Below are 16,863 nucleotides of genomic sequence, written 5' to 3'. Positions count from 1 at the left end.
CTTCCCCCAGAGCACCAAGCTCTTTTTGGCCCTCCCAGCTAATTCTTTGCACAAGCTCTTCCTTCTCCTCTCCTCAGTACCTGGCTAACACCAGCTAATTCTTCAGGTCTCACAAGCCATTCCCTCTAGGAAGCCTTCCCTGAATACCCACTCTGGCCTGGGTTAAGAGCCGCAGAAGCACCCCGTTATTTCTTGTGGCACATATCCTACTTTGTTACAATTTCCTTTTTGTTGTCCATGAACAGCGTGATGGCAGACTTTGGGTCTTGTTCACTGTTTTGTCCCTGGCGCCCACCGCAGAGCCAGGCCGTTCTGTGGTTCAACCCATATCAGTTGAATGAATGAACAAATGTCAAGTGCACAAGGAGTGGGGGAGCCACCAAAGTCCCAGATGCCACATACAGCACCGTGGGCTCTTAGAGCTGGGGAAGAAGCATTCCATAAGGGACAAAATCTTGGTTTCCTGCAGGGACCTTCAAGGAGTCTGTCACAAGACAACTGGCAACCCAAAGGAAAGGATGGGGTAACAAAAGAAACTGGTCTCCAGCTGCCTTGCTCCGGGGAATGTTTGTCAGTGTGACATTCACAGAAGTCCTGCACACGGGCTGACTGAGGGGGAGAGCCAGCCTCAGCCAGACAGAAAGGAGTTCAGCTACTGTGCATGTGTTAGCACTAAGCGATGTGTGGCTTGGAAGCTTCTTGGCTCTGCGTTCATTTTTTTTTTATTTTTTTACTTTTAAAAAACCTCCAGGTATTTCATATATATATATATATATATATATATATATATATATATATATATATATATATATATATATTTTTTTTTTTTTACCTTTAAAGAATGTTTTTATTTTTGAGGTGCTGTTACCAAATTATATGGACAGAGTTCATTAAAAATCTGCTTAGTACAAAACTGATTTGAGTCCAAAACCATTAGAATTCTATTAAATAAATGCATCTTCTCGCTGCATCAAAAAAAAATACATCATTAGCACCGTCATTAATCATTTCGCACCCCTTCAACCCTTTGCTTGTGTTGCTGGTTTGCTGTGCCGTAAAATGAGTTTCAAAGGTATGTGATAGGGTGGAGCATGTTTAGGGAATAGTTCTGGGTTGAGGGTAAGGAATTTGAGGCTGAGAAAATAAAACTTAGTGAACTGCAGGAGCCCATCTGTCATTTTGTACCTCAGTTCCCCTTTTCTGGAGCCAGAAAAATTATTTTTTAAGTACTAGTTAATAAAGTCAACAGGTGTTTATTAAGCACTGTTAAAAAGAAAACCACAGGCCCAAAATGGTGTCACTGAGGTTAAGACCCCAAGTCAGTAAAGCAGGACTTAATAGCTAACCTAACTGTAGTTTCAACCCCCCAGAAATGTAATCTTTAACCAGTCAACATGAGAATTTTCTGGTTAACACTAGGAAATTTACTGATAGGCCCCTTCAGTTCCCCTTGGGAGGGTGACTTTGCCTAAAACAATGGATTCTGTGCTAATCATTTGCTTCTTTCCCTTCCCTCTCTACCTTTAAAAACCTTTCCTTTTCTGTAGCCCCTTTGGAGCTCTCGTTTATTTGCTAGACTGGATGCTGCCTGATTCATGAATCAATTAATAAAGCCAATTAGAGGGGCGCCTGGCTGGCTCAGTTGGAGGAACATGTGACTCTTGACCTCAGGGTCCTGAGTTCAACCCACAATGGTGTAGAGATTACTAAAAATAAATAAATAAATGAACTAAAAAAAAAAAGCCAATTAGATCTTAAAATTTAAAATTTTTATTGTTATTTAATAGCACCTACTATGTGCCAAGGTAACATGGCTGCTGTAAAGGGAAATGATTGGTTTCAGTGGTTCTTAACCTTTTCTGGGGGGATGTAGATTTACAGATCTTTGAGAATGATGAATTGCACCACCCTATATGGTAGCCACTAGCCACATTTGGCTATTTAAATTAATATAAACAAGGGCGCCTGGGTGGCTCAGTCAGGTAAGCATCTGACTCTTGATTTCGGCTCAGTTCATGATCTCATGGATTGTGAGATCCAGCCCCATGTTGTGGGGCTCCTGCTCATCAGGGAATCTGCTTGAGATTCTCTCTCTCCCTCTCCATTTGCCCCTCCCCCAACTCCTCTTGCTTCTCTCTCTCTCTCTAAGGTAAATATATCTTTATAAAGGAATAAAGTAATATTAACTAATTACAATTAAATACAATTAAAAGTTCAGTATTTCAGTTGCAGTAGTCACATTTCAAGAGCTCAATAGCCACATGATGCTAATAGCTACCACAGAGAACTCAGATATAGAATGTTTCCATCATCATACAAAGTTCTATTGGACAGCACTGCATGCATATTCTCCCCAGAATAAAGACTTTTCTGTTCACATGCAATACTTTGCATCCAACTTTACAACTTTTACAGTTTTGAAGGGTTGGGGTGGGGGTTAGGTGGGGAGGTAGTCAGTCATTCACTGGTCGCTGAGGCCGCAGAATCCAAGAAAAAGAAGCCCTGATATGATAAGCAATGCAAGGACTCCATCTCAAAAAACAGCAAGTTGACAAAAATAAAGCAACAAAGCTGCTACAGATTCAGTATGCTCACTGCTTTAATTGTACCTCCTCATGTAAAGGGGGATTCTTACCTATCCAGCCACATGTAAAGAAAACATCAGCTTAGGGGCGCCTGCGTGGCTCAGCTGGTTAAGTGTCTGCCTTCAGCTCAGGTAATGATCCCAGGGTGCTGGGATGGAGCCCCACATCGGGCTCCCTGCTCAGCGGAAGTCTGCTTCTCCCTCTCCCTCTGCCACGCTCTAGCTCTCTCTCAAATACATAAATAAAATCTTAAAACCACCACAACAACATCAGCTTATTATCCAAAAATAACTGAAAAACAATGTTAAGGATCTTCTGCAATCTCTTAAGAAGACACCAAAGGGGAATAATATTCACAACACACTGCAAATCTTCTTGAATTATCTTTCCTATCTTTTTCCTCTTCTCATCCTCCCACACATGGCACTCGCTTCCTGAAAGCTCTCTGCATCCAAACCCCCTCCAAACCTAGTCTACTGCTGCTTCTCCTCTTCCTCCCCTGCACGGCGAAGTTCTCTGTTATGTAGCTCTGCAGAATATGTTTTATTTTATTCTGTCACACAAATACAGTGGCAAAGAATAACAAAGAGAAGGCTTCCAGGGTGATGTGACCAGGCACATATTCCACAGTGACCCAACCCACAGGTCTCCCTGGCAGTCTGGACCAGTTTCTCTGAGGTGACTCATTTTCCCACTGATGGTTTACTCCCCACATCACTTCCTCTTCTGTCCTCTCCTCCCAAGGACCAGAGTCTGGGAGAAACTCATGACTGAGCCTGACCCAGAAGAAAACATTTTGCTGGGATGCCAGAGGGAACTGATGTCATAGGGAAAGGGAGAAAACCAGATGGGCCAGTTCATAGAATGTTTTATCCCCCACTGATAATTGTTTTATTATTACTTTTTATTGGGCACTGCCCTACTCCCTAGTGAATGGCTTGCTGTGGGAAATACATTAACTCTTAACACTCTGCCAAGGTCAAAGGCTTCTTTTCAATCTGAAGATAAGCCCAACAGTGCCATTCTTATCTTCATATTAGGATTGAGCTCCCACGTATTTCAGGTGAAAGCTTATCCCTGTAGAAAGAGCAGTCCTGGGGCGCCTGGGTGGCTCAGTCCTTAAGCATCTGCCTTCGGCTCAGGTCATGATCCCAGGGTTCTGGGATCGAGCCCCATGTCGGGCTCCCTGCTCAGCGGAGAGCCTGCTTCTCCCTCTCCCGCTCCCCCTGCTTGTGTTCCCTCTCTCACTGTGTCTCTGTCTGTCAAATAAATAAATAAAATCTTAAAAAGAAGGAAAGAAAGAGCAGTCCTATCTGAGAACTCTGATGCCAATCCACCATCATCAGGTCATGCACCCGGAATTAATGGAGAAGGCACATAGAGCCTAGAGCCGTCACATTTCTTATCCTTCCTCATGTTCTTCACACGCATCTGAACTCGTCATCATTGTCCATTCCATGTAGATCACTTCCTTCTGCTTTATTCCCCATCTCAGAATGCTACCACTGCATAACCAGTTCCTCAAGCCAAGAACTTGGAAATCAACCTGAACTCCTCCTCACCCAGCCCCCCACACCCGGTCTATCTCCATGTCCTATGATACTGTCTCCTTGGGATAACTCACCTCCTTAGTATGTATCTCTATCACCTTACATCAGGCCACTGGCATCTCTTGCTTGGAGGACTGCAGTGGTCTCCCAGCTGGTGTCTCCCTGCACTGGCTCCCATGTTACTTCCCCCTGTAACCTGCTAGTCAGTGGGCCATTTGGGGCTATCCTTGTTCTTACCTTTACTCACCTTAGGCCATTCTGACTACACTGTCATATCTTCCCAGAACAGTAAGAATCCAACTGCAAAATCACTAATGGATAATGTAGTTTTAAATGAAGGGATCTGTGAAGTCCCAGGAAGGGGCTTAAACTGCAATTACACAGCAATACTTCCTACACAGACCCTTCGTCTCTCCTCTCTCCCCACCTCATTATGGCAGGTATTGCCACACCTCTCCCTCACTCCCTTTCTTCCCCTATTATCCCGCAGCTGCCCTCTAGTCAAATTAGCTCTCTGTCTCCTCCTCCCTATCTCCTACTCCTCTCTAATCCTTTCAGCTGCCATTTCCTTCTGAAACTATCATCCCAACAGAACTCCTTAAAGCCCTTCATGGCTACTCACTGCACTCAGTAGAGTCCACACTCCATAACATGGTCTACTAGGCTTTGCAAGCCCCAGCCCCAGCTCCTTCTCCTCCATCTTCCCCACTTGAACCCTCTGCCCCAGCCATACCGTAGGGTAGTGGGGATCGCCCCTGGTCTGCTGTGCTCTCTTCTATGTGGGTCATCTGTCATGCTCCCCTTTTTCCCTATGATTAACTCCTACTGGTCTTTCAGGGCTCAACCTAAACACCTCCTCCTGGAAGCCTGCCTTATAATCTCTAAGACTGTGTTAGGTGGTCTCACAGCAGTTTACCCTTATCACAAATGTGCTCTCAACGGCTGTTTGAATAGCAGCTTGAATATACACTTCGAGGACAGAATTGTATTACTGCATGCCTTGGGCCTCTTACAGGGCCTCAATTATAGCGTTGTACTCAATGATGCTGAATAACTAGATAAACAAAAGCTCAAAAGCATGTTCCCTCCCGCCTAGGGTCTGTGGCCTTAGTAGAGAATGGAATCCATGAGCCCCTTAAGCATTAAGCCCATAATTCTGGCCTCGTTTGTGTTCTAACCTGCAAAGGTTAGTACCTGGGTTCACAGAAAAGAAAAAAAAATCCACCTTTAGGGTTCTATGGATGATCATAAATGCCCCCTAGCAATTTAGCTGTGTTCCTTCTAATTCTGGAAGGCTTGACTTGGCCCTATCTCCACATCAGGGCACAACATTTTCTAAGCTAGACATGAACCCCTCTGGTGATTGCATGCTGCGAGACTGCACAATATAAGCTGAATCATTACTATTTATAAGCAATCTTCCACGTTGAGTCCTAGTAGGCTACTTAGTTCACTTCTCTCCCTAGGAGATAACCAAATTGTCTCCAACCAGCACTTTTTTTGGGGGGGGAGGGAGGGTCTTCCCAGGCAACAATTATGTAGAAGTGGTAGGAGTCAGATAGTGCTATCAACACACCTAAACACACCCCCCAAATGGGGAGGCATCTGGACTTCTGGATGCCTTTAGGATGTGTAAGCTCCTATAAGGTTTTGTACTTTGACTCAATATCATATTTGGCCAAGGCTCTTTCCTGCTTGACTTCTGAAGGCTAGCAAAGAACAAATAGAAACTTTACAAATCCAGAATACAACAGATGGTTCTATTTTATTTTAGAAATAATTTATTGTGCTTTTTTCCAATTATAAAAGTAGTACATGCTAATTACAGACAATCTGATAAATACAGAACAGCATAAATAAAAATATAGAAATCATTTCCAACAAGAGATATCTCCACAAACATTTGGAAAGTTATTTTCTTCTATGCTTTCTCGTTACAAGCAATGAATATGTATATGTAAGTGTGTGTGCGTATGTGTGTGTATGTGTGTATTCCCTTGAACAGAACTGGATAGTACTGCTTAAATTTTGTTTCCCTTTTTGTTTTTTTTTCAGAATATAAAAATGAAAGATACTTGCAGTAACTATTTTTTTTTTTTTTATTTGAGAGAGAGAGAATGAGAGACAGAGAGCATGAGAGGGAGGAGGGTCAGAGGGAGAAGCAGACTCCCCGCTGAGCAGGGAGCCCGATGTGGGACTCGATCCTGGGACTCCAGGATCATGACCTGAGCCGAAGGCAGTCGCTTAACCAACTGAGCCACCCAGGCGCCCTGCAGTAACTATTTTTAACTTTACAGAGATGTATGAGGTCTAAAGTGAAAGCTCCCACAACTGCATTCTTTGGACACAACTGGCATCAACCAATTTAATGGATTCCTTGAGAACATATACTTACATGTGTCTAATGTATTTATTAAACAACATTTTTTTTTTTAAGTAGGCTCACAACTGTGAGATCAAGACCTGAGCCAAGATAGAGTCAGCCACTCAATTGACTGAAGCCATGCAGGTGGTCCTTAAACATTTTAAATTCATTTTAATTATAACTAAATTACCATGACCTTAATATCCTTCAAAATATCATTTTATAACTATGTAACATTCAAAATTATTATGTTGAACCACTCCCTTATTATTAGGGGTTCAATTTTTTAATTGCACAGAATGCAATGAACATACATAATTTATTGTAAGGATTTCCTATTTCCTGATAAAATCCTACAAGTGAAATTACTGGACCAAGAGCTGTATGTATATTATCAGGACCTGATGTATAACATCAATCTACCTTCCAAAAAGGTTATACACTCAGTAGTTATGCATGGGTGCCTTTTTTTTTTTTTAAGGTTTTATTTATTTGAGACAGAGAGCGAGAGGGAGAACACAAGCAGGGGTGAGCAGGACAGGGAGAAGCAGGCTCCCTGCTGGACAGGGAGAAGCAGGCTCCCTGCTGAGCAGGGAGCGGGACAAGGGGGGCTCGCTCCCAGGACCCTGGGATCATGACCTGAGCCTAAGGCAGATGCTTAACAACTGAGCCACCCAGGTGCCCGGAGGATGCCTAATTTTTTTATTTTTATATATATTTTAATTTAATTTAATTTAATTTAATTTTTTTAAAGATTTTATTTATTTATTTGAGACAGAGAGAATGAGAGAGACAGAGAGCACATGAGAGGGGGGAGGGTCAGAGGGAGAAGCAGGCTCCCTGCCGAGCAGGGAGCCCGATGCGGGACTCGATCCAGGGACTCAAGGATCATGACCTGAGCCGAAGACAGTCGCTTAACCAACTGAGCCACCCAGGCGCCCGGAGGATGCCTAATTTTTTTATTTTTATATATTTTTTAATTTTAAAAGGCTCAGAGGTGGGGGCGCCTGGGTGGCTTAGTCTGTTGAGCTTGAGACTTGATCTCAGCTCAGGTCTTGATCCCAGGGTCCTGAGTTCAAGCCCCACCTTGGACTCCACGCTGGGCTTGAACCTACTTAAAAAAAAAAAAAAGGCCTCAGAGGTGGTATAACTACAAAGCAACTACTGTACCTTCAGATTAAATGTTTAGTTTTATTCTCTTGCTATTGCTAGCATTAATGGAGTTCTTGCTTGCTTGTTTATTTAAAGTTTATTTGTTTTAGTAATCGCTGCACCCAACGTGGGGTCCAAGCTCACAACCCGGAGATCTAAGAGTCATCCGTGACTGAGCCAGCCAGGCGCCCCTAGAGTTTGTTTTTCACAAGTTTCAGACCTGCCCCCCAACATTTATTATAAACATTTTCAGATATACAAAAAGGCTGAAAGAATGGTACACTGAACATACTGAACGCACCGTCTAGATTCTACACGTGACATTCCGCTGTATTTGCTTTTGCCTATCTGCCACGCATCAATCCACAGGTTTCTTTTTTTTTTCCCCAGAGGTTTCATTTTGAATATACAAGCTCTTTTTAGATGTCTATTTTTGTTACGTCCCCAGGTTCAGTGCCCTGAACTGTGGGAGGTAAATGTGAGGAAGTGCCAAGATGGCAGTCTCCCTGAGCTCCTGAGAGGCTCGGCCCACAGGGTGGGGGCACGGCTTCAGGTTCTAACCCTGACCCCACCATAAGACCTCAGTTTTCTCACCTGTAATATCGGAATCCCATCATCTTTGGTGAGGATTAAAAGCACAAATAGTGGGAGGCACTCTATAGCGACAGCTGAGATGGCGGAGACGCTTTTACTCCCTCCTAGTCTCCCCTGAATGCCAAGCCCAAGTTCTGGAGGCCATCTCAGGCCCCCCACGCCCATCTTTAGTCCACCTTAGACCCTCAGTTCTAAGCGATTGTAAAATGGGGGCAGGGTCGCCCAGAGGGCTACTGACCTGAGTCTGAGGGCCGCGACAGCCCCACCCAGCCCACCGTCCGGGACTCCTTCAGGAGGCCTGGCTCCCTCCCTCCGGCGCCCCGCACGCAGAGTTACAGCCCGCGGGGCCCACACTGGCCACTACCCGCGTCACCTCAGGGAGTGCTCACAAAAGCCTGTGAGGTAGACAGCGCTACGAAGGCAGAAAACTAGAGGCCCAGGAGGCCCGAGTCACTTTCCCATGTCCCGGCCACTTGTCCATGAAGCCGGCGAGGGAACTGCCTTCAGAGAATTCTAGAAATCGAACCCAATTCGCCCGACTCCAAGCTCTCCCTCTCTTTGCCCCCGGGCCCGCACGCACCTACAGGGGGCGCCGGCCGGCACGCACGCGCAGTCATCGCAGCCGCGTCCCCTTTAAGACGATTCCTTTTGCTTCCTCCGACCCCTTCACTTCCGCTCCGCCGTTCCCACAATGCAGTGCGGCTGAGCGCCTCGGAGCCCGCGGGGACGCTGCGGGGGGACCCCGGCTGAGGCGGCGGCGGCGACGTGGGCTGCGGCGGGCCCGCGGCGTCGGGCGGTGCGGATGTCGGGCTGGGCGGACGAGCGCGGCGGCGAGGGAGACGGGCGCATCTACGTGGGGAACCTTCCGACCGACGTGCGCGAGAAGGACCTGGAGGACCTGTTCTACAAGTACGGCCGCATCCGCGAGATCGAGCTCAAGAACCGGCACGGCCTCGTGCCCTTCGCCTTCGTGCGCTTCGAGGACCCCCGGTGAGGCCCCGCTCCGCCCGCCCGCCTGAGGCCGCGGGTCCCGGCCTTCCCTCCTCCCTCTCCCCTCCGGGGCCTCCCCTCCCCCCCTCCGCGCAGACCCCTCACGGCGCCCCCGGGTGGAGGATGAGGCCTCCTCTCACCGCAGGCTCCGGCCGTTCCTTGCTCCGTCGTCACTTCCTCTAGGATTATTATTTTTTTTTACTTTACTTAAAAACACAAAAGCTGGGCGTTTGGAGGGCTCCGGCCCGCCCAGACCGGCCTCGGGGATGGTCCATACGATCATCCTCTCCCTCACGGCTGGAGAGACACCCTTCAGGGGAAGCGGCCCGGAACCAGCCGGGAGAGGACTCGGTGAGGAGCAGAAGTGGCCATTCGCCCCTCCCTGCCCACCCCTCCCCCCAGCCAGAACTCGCCGTTAGGGGGGAACACCCTGCGGGGCGGTGGTCGCCTTTGGAGGTCGTAAAGGGGTCTCTGTGATGGAACAGATCTCTATCCGCGCGCGCCCCGCCCTGCAAGGCCACGACCTCGTCCTTATAAAAGCACCAGGGATATGGAAAAACTTCTAAAACGGTCTGAGGGGGTCTCTGATTTCACGCCACTCCTCTAACGAGGGAGGCACCGCTAGATGCTTAGGGCCCCAAGCATTTGGAAGCTCTCGATCCCTAAACTGGCTCAAAGGGCTCTTTGTGATTTTGCAAACTTTGTCGACCTTGCAGCCAGAAAAGGCCTGGGAACTTTCAAAACTGCGGTTGATGGTTCTTAGAAGCCGCCGCATGGACTGGTCACTGCACTTGGGGTAAATAAGAGCCCACTCTCTTTTCTAGCAGTGACCCAGGGAATGCTTTACCTAGTCTGCGCCCCGCAGGCTTCACTACAAGGACTGTCCATAGGGTGTCTTGCCTACCTGGTGTGGTGGTATAGGCCAAGGAGGGCATCTGAGGACAGGGAGGTAGGAAGCACCCTGAGGCTTTGATGACTGACAAAGCTCATTCTTAGCGCCTTGCCATTTGCCTCAAAAACGGAAGTGGGTATTTTCACACCTAAACTGGAGAAGGTTGCACTGTAATCTTCTGTAACACTTCCAGTGTGTTTTTTGAACATTCACCACGTGTCAAGTACCACTTCAGTATTTTCAACAACCTACAAAAGAGGTAGCGTTAGCCACATTTTACAAATGAAGAAACTGAGGATTTATTTTATTTTTATTTATTTTTATTTTTTAAAGATTTTTATTTATTTATTGAGAAAGATAGTGATAGAGAGCATGAGAGGGGGAGAGTCAGAGGGAGAAGCAGACTCCCTGCTGATCAGGGAGCCCGATGTGGGACTCGATCCCGGGAGTCCGGGATCATGACCTGAGCCGAAGGCAGTCGCTTAACCAACTGAGCCACCCAGGTGCCCGAAACTGAGGATTTAGAGTTGCTGATAAAAAGAGAATGCTAGTAAGGGATCAAGGTAGGATTTGAACCCCCTATGCTGCTCTTTAAAACACAAACAGTGTATGATATGCTACATTGTCATCTCTTCCCTCCTTTCTTCCGTAATGGAAAAGTTGTCTTTTAATATCACTAGATGCCAAGTTTCTAGCAAAGCACTGCACACATAGTATCATATTTAATCCTTACAATAACCCTGTGAGGTAGACATATTACTCACATTTAAGAGATGTGAAAATTATATAAGCATTTATCCAAAGATGGCTTCTAGTCAGTAGCAGAAAAAGGGTTTGAACTTGTCAATCAGTATTCAAAATCTGCACTTCAACCCTAGCAGTTCTGCCTCTCCTTCACTTCATTGTAAATATAGCCAGGGTTGCACTGGTCGTGGCCCTCATTGCTTTTAACCTTGTGACTAGAATCTTGATAAGCAATTATGTGCCTGTGACAACTGAATGATGCCTTCATTAGTACATCTTTGGCTCTGCTTGTCCATCCAAGCTCTGAGGCCATTCTTTCTCCAATCCAATACTGGAGAACCAGCTTGGTTCTCCTAGAGCCCTAGGGAAGACTGAAAGTAACTGCATGGAATATTTCCTCTTTTGGCAGAACTGTACCCAGAGAGTGGTCTTCACAACTTAAGTTTTCCAAACCGTGATGAAAAGGTACACTAGAGTTGCGAATTTCTCACAAAACACAAAGCATCTGTCTTTTGAGCCTGATTTCTTTTTTTTTTCTTTTGAAGAGTTAATTTTTTGTTTTTTTGAAGATTTTATTCATTTATTTGACAGACACAGCAAGAAAGAGAACACAAGCAGGGGGAGCGGGAGAGTGAGAAGCATGCTCCCCGCCAAACAGGGAGCCTGATGTGGGGCTCAATCCCAGGACCCTGGGATCATGACCTGAGCTGAAGGCGGACACTTAACGACTGAGCCACCCAGGCGCCCCTGATTTCTTTTTAAATGAATTTTTCTTTCTAGAGACTTAATGGTACTAGGCCTTGTTGAAGAATATTAAAGGACTAGTGTGTGCTGGGCATTTTGAGAAACTGCTCACGGGGTTAGAGAAATAAATATACTGGTGAAATCAAATCCTCTGTCAACATCTTTTTTTTTCTAAATTAGTCCTCTTATAAGTCATCTATTTACCCCTTTATTATCATTCCATACCTAGAAAACCGTGTGTGTGACAGTTGTAAAGTTTAATTTTAATATCATGAAAGGTCTTCACACAAAACCAGTAGTGTATCAAGACTTTTATTTTTCTGACTCCAGGTTTCCCTTTTATACTTGTTCCTCAGGTCCCTCACTGGGAAGTCAGCCTCCTGAGCAGCACTAACTCCAAACCTTTCTTTGCAGAGATGCTGAAGATGCGATTTATGGAAGGAATGGTTATGATTATGGCCAGTGTCGGCTTCGTGTGGAGTTCCCCAGGACTTATGGCGGTCGGGGTGGGTGGCCCCGTGGTGGGAGGAATGGTCCTCCTACAAGAAGATCTGATTTCCGAGTTCTTGTTTCAGGTATGTTCCTTTAAAACTGAATGAGATGATGCATGTAAAATACTTAGCACACAGTCTGGCCTCCAAGAAATGTTAGTTGTTACTCTTCAGTGCATGGGACATGTGGGGCTTTCTTTTCAATAGCCTGTGCAGTCTGAAGACCTGCCGTCTTGCCACTGAGGCAGGTATCTTGCAAATGAAACTTCAGTGGTAGTGTAGCCTTGGTAGAACATCAACTTGCTTCTTATAAAGTTTTCTAGTGTTGAGAGGGAAGATGAGGGCAAAACCCTGTGAGCTAGAATTCTATAGAGATGTTTTCTTTTGTAATGTACTTGGTATCAGACTTGGTAGACATTCCAGGAACCAGATTTGAACTACTGCCTAGCCTTGGATGCTGGAAAAGGCCAGATTTTGGTGGTGGCTTTGGAATTATATAAAAAAGAAAACAAAAAACTTGGAGTTTTAGGGGTTGTACTGCAGAATACAGAATGAAATGTCTAGTGTTGACAAGTGATGAAATGCCAAGCTCAGAGGTTTATGCATCTTTTCAAAATACTAAAACAGTGGTAAAGACCTGGGGCCTTCTGCACATTGCAGGGGCATTTTAGGACCATGGTGGAGTGAAATGTATTGAGAAACCTGGCACTTTCTTAGATGTGAATGTCACACAGTTACAGCAGACCCCCATGGTACTTAGGAGTGATCCTCTCAGTATCTGCCTATCTTGTGTCCCTTTGTAATTTTTTAACCCCAGAACTCTATTCCCTCCTTCAGGATGTCATACATATCTTTTTTTCTCTCCATGCTGCTCTGAAATCCTGCTTAGAAAACTATTAGGAAATGGCTGCAATCCTGAGCTGTGAGCGGTAAACACAGCCTTTGAGAGCAGGAGCACATTTCCCTTTCATGACATCAGGTAGGGTTGTATAATTCCCGACTAGTTGTAGCGTCTGAGTCTTACCTTTTCCCCCACTGTATTGAAGAATGTTGGTGATCTTTTGAAAGGTACTTTGTTTAGTTTGTTAGTCATTGACACCTACAAGAAAACAAACTTTAGATTTTTGTTGTGTTGTCACCTTCGGCTACGCCTTGGTTACTTTCATTGGATAGTTTCAAAATTCCCATGTCCACGGGCGCCTGGGTGGCTCAGTTGGCTAAGCAACTGCCTTCGGCTCAGGTCATGATCCTGGAGTCCTGGGATTGAGTCCCACATCGGGCTCCCAGCTCAGCGGGGAGCCTGCTTCTCCCTCTGACCCTCTCCCCTCTCATGCTGTTTCTCTCTTTCTCTCAAATAAATAAATAAATAAATAAAATCTTTAAAAAAACCACAAAATTCCCATGTCCTGAGAACCCAGTCAAGCAAGAGATAATTGGTACTGATAAATTTCATAATGGAGAAAATTAGAACTCAAAGTCTTGGGAGTTTGATATTAAATACGAAGGCTAAAGAAAGGCTATGAATTCTCAGAGATATTAAATCTGTAATGGGGTGGACTTCTTGCTCTGTTGGAAGAGCTTGGTCTCTGGAAGATTAGCCTAGGACCAGCTTCTTATGGTGATTTACCACACATACTTTAGTACTCTTCGCTGGTTTTATGCCCCTTACGATTTGTGATTTGGGGATCCTCAGGATTGTAAAGTAATGATTGATGAAAAAGGGAACCTAGGTATTGCTGGCTCTTAACAGGTCAGTTAACATGGCTGAAGGATATGGCCTTTTATGTTGTCCATGCCTAGGACTTCCGCCATCAGGCAGCTGGCAGGACCTGAAGGATCACATGCGAGAAGCTGGGGATGTCTGTTATGCAGATGTGCAGAAGGATGGAATGGGGATGGTTGAATATCTCAGAAAAGAAGACATGGAATACGCCCTGCGTAAACTGGATGACACCAAATTCCGCTCTCATGAGGTGAGTTCCCACCTTCTTTTGAGCTTGCACCTAAGCCACTCCACCTGAAGCTGACCTAGCAGAAGTAGGAACAGGCCATGTGTTTGCCATTTGATGACCTCACAGTACCATTAAAGATCTATCTTAAGTGGATGAAGCCAAGGAATTCATCGTGCCCAAACCCTTCAGGGTCATGACAGAGAGGAATCTGTAGTCATAGTGTTTTTAACCTGGAGAGAATACTGGTGCAGTCTGTCATAATGTGGTGAGCTATTCTGTGATACCATCCCTTTCACAACTGGCTTAATCTGTTATGTACTTCTGTGAACCTAATTATTATGGTTGTCTCTCCTCTGGGTCTAGTCTGGGCTCTGCAAGCCAACCTCATCATCTCAGCTCTCCTAAGGTACTGCGTTGTGCCAAGTTATCACTTATTTTTCCTTTCCCAGAGTAATGCATTTTCTTACAATCACCTTATCCTCAGGACTTAGTTCTTGATGTTTTTCCTTTCACGAAGGCAGCCGCTGCTTTAGATCTCTCAATTTGATTCACATGCTGACTATCCCTTTGATATCACTGAGATAAGACAGCAGACCCAACTGGACATTGCTTTTTCTGGTTATCTTGTCTTGACTTACTATGGGGTTTAACTATGTCTGGGGTCCATTTATTTCTCTAAGGAGTCATATAGTTCCCTAATTTTATGACTTGGAAAGTACACAGCTTAACAGTGCTTTTGCTCAGACTGAATTTGGAGCAGAAACAAAACAGGATCTGGTCCTCAGTTATACTGCAAAGCAGGGCCTCAGTAAGGATAAATCTAATTACTGACTTCACCTAGGGACTTATCTGTCCGACTTCTTTCATCCTAGCATTTTTAGATCCTCTGAGAGTGTTGGCTGAGGGCAAAGGGCACAGGCCAGCCTGGACATGACTCCTCTGCCACTTAATAATTTTTTAGCTGAGCTATGCTCTGAACCTTGATTCCTTGATATGCAGAATAGGAACAATAATAGCACTGTCTTGTAAGACTTGCCAAAAAGCTAACTTACGAAGATAACTGAGTATCTAACCCAAATCCTGACACCTGAGAAGTGTTGAATACAGGTTAGCTTCTTCCATAGGTATTTATCCAAAGATGCATATATGAAGTGGCAGAGGATTGAATTGTATGACCTCTGAGATCCTTTCTAGTTCTTAGATTCAGGGGTCAGTGGCAGTAATTCAGGTATGTTAACAGTAGTGGCTAGTATTTGAGCATTTACCATATGTGAAGTTGCCATTTATTATTTGTGTCACCCTGGACCAGATAAGAACATTGTTTTCCTGATTCTTGAAATGAGCTGGTAAGCATACCTATCTCATAGCATTATTGTGAGGGTTTAATGACATAACATCATGCCAGAAAAACAGTAAGTGCTCAGTACTTAATTATTATTGTTAAGTAGCCATGTTAGGTATTAGTGTGCTGTATTCTTCTGGGTCTTATTTTTTCCTGTACTCTTTGTTTGAATTGCAGGGTGAAACTTCCTACATCCGAGTTTATCCAGAGAGAAGCACCAGCTATGGCTACTCACGGTCTCGGTCTGGGTCAAGGGGCCGTGACTCTCCATACCAAAGCAGGGGTTCCCCACACTACTTCTCTCCTTTCAGGCCCTACTGAGACAGGTGATGGGAAATTTTTCTTTATTTTTTAGGTGAACTGAGCTGCTTTGTGCTCAGAATCTACATTCCAGATTGATGATTTAGTGTCTTAGGAAATTTTTTTAATTTTTTTTTAAGGAAATAAAATACATAATTTCTACCAGGGCCATATTGGCAGTGAAGCATTTTAAACTGCAGAAATTGTGGTTTTGGTTCAGAAATAAGTTGTATATTTTTCACCCCTGATTATGGGAAAAAAATCAGTGCTGTGTCTTTGTGGGTTGCTCTACTATGGAGATCAGCAGTTACTGTGACTGAGTCGGCCCATTCTGTTTAGAAATATATTTTAAACGTTTAGTAATTGATATGTGTGGTTGTCCTTGATTAAGTTAATAGATTTCACCAAACAGGAACACTGATTAAAAAGAAAAAAGTAATTGAGTTGTAGTAGCAGCAGCTTATACCCAGTTGGTAAGGAGCAGAAGTGGATAACTATTTGGGGAAAAAGATAGTTGCTATGTTGGTGGTTTGAGAATTTCAATCCCAAGAGTTGCTTCAGGATTATCTTATAATTCAAGGCCAAGCTTATAAATAAAGCTGCCTTAAAGAAGAAGGGAGCATTTAAGATAGGGCAAAGAAATGGAAAGAATAAAACAGACTTTAAAGTTGGCAGCAGCATAAAGATCATTGGAAGATTTTAAAACCAAATGTGGCAGTTTGGGGGGGGGGGGATCTCTTTAAATTTTGGTTCTATCACTTCTTTCCGTAAATCTGTTTCATTTATCCTTGGTATCTGAACTTTCTTAAAACACAAAACCAAAAAACTCAACTATCTTGGATTCTACTCAATTCAGTAACCATGGTGGGGGTGGGGAAGTTACTTTTTTTCCAGGCCTGGGCTTTTTTTAAAAAGCCACTTTATTGAAGTATGATTAACATGTAAAAAGTTGTACTTACTTAATCTATACAACTCCATGAGTTTGGGGTTAAGTGTGTATTCATGAAAGAATCACCACCATCAAGGCTATAAACATATCCATCACCTCCCAAAGTTGCTTCCCTACTCCTTTAAGATTTATTTGTGGTAAGAACATTTAATACAAAATCTACCCTCTTGGCAAATTTTTAGTGTACAGTACCATACTGTTAGCTATCCCAGG

The 16,863-nt window shown here is 44.5% G+C and overlaps 1 protein-coding gene across 1 annotated transcript; it reads left to right on the top strand.

Annotated features, from left to right (window-relative positions):
* The first annotated feature begins 8,926 nt into the window (after positions 1–8,926).
* Positions 8,927–16,064, top strand: SRSF9 (serine and arginine rich splicing factor 9). The gene is made up of 4 exons (XM_045887501.3): positions 8,927–9,236; positions 12,031–12,191; positions 13,908–14,080; positions 15,579–16,064. Exons 1-4 carry the CDS (start codon positions 9,049–9,051, stop codon positions 15,720–15,722), a joined length of 666 nt encoding a protein of 221 aa, XP_045743457.1. The 5' UTR covers positions 8,927–9,048; the 3' UTR covers positions 15,723–16,064.
* Positions 16,065–16,863: the final 799 nt, after the last annotated feature.

The sequence above is a fragment of the Mirounga angustirostris genome, unplaced genomic scaffold (assembly GCF_029215605.1).
Source record: "Mirounga angustirostris isolate CCGP_5_RB_7025 unplaced genomic scaffold, mMirAng1.0.hap1 SCAF_14, whole genome shotgun sequence".
Taxonomy (NCBI): Eukaryota; Metazoa; Chordata; class Mammalia; order Carnivora; family Phocidae; genus Mirounga; species Mirounga angustirostris.
This window is presented reverse-complemented; position numbering and strand designations above follow the sequence as displayed.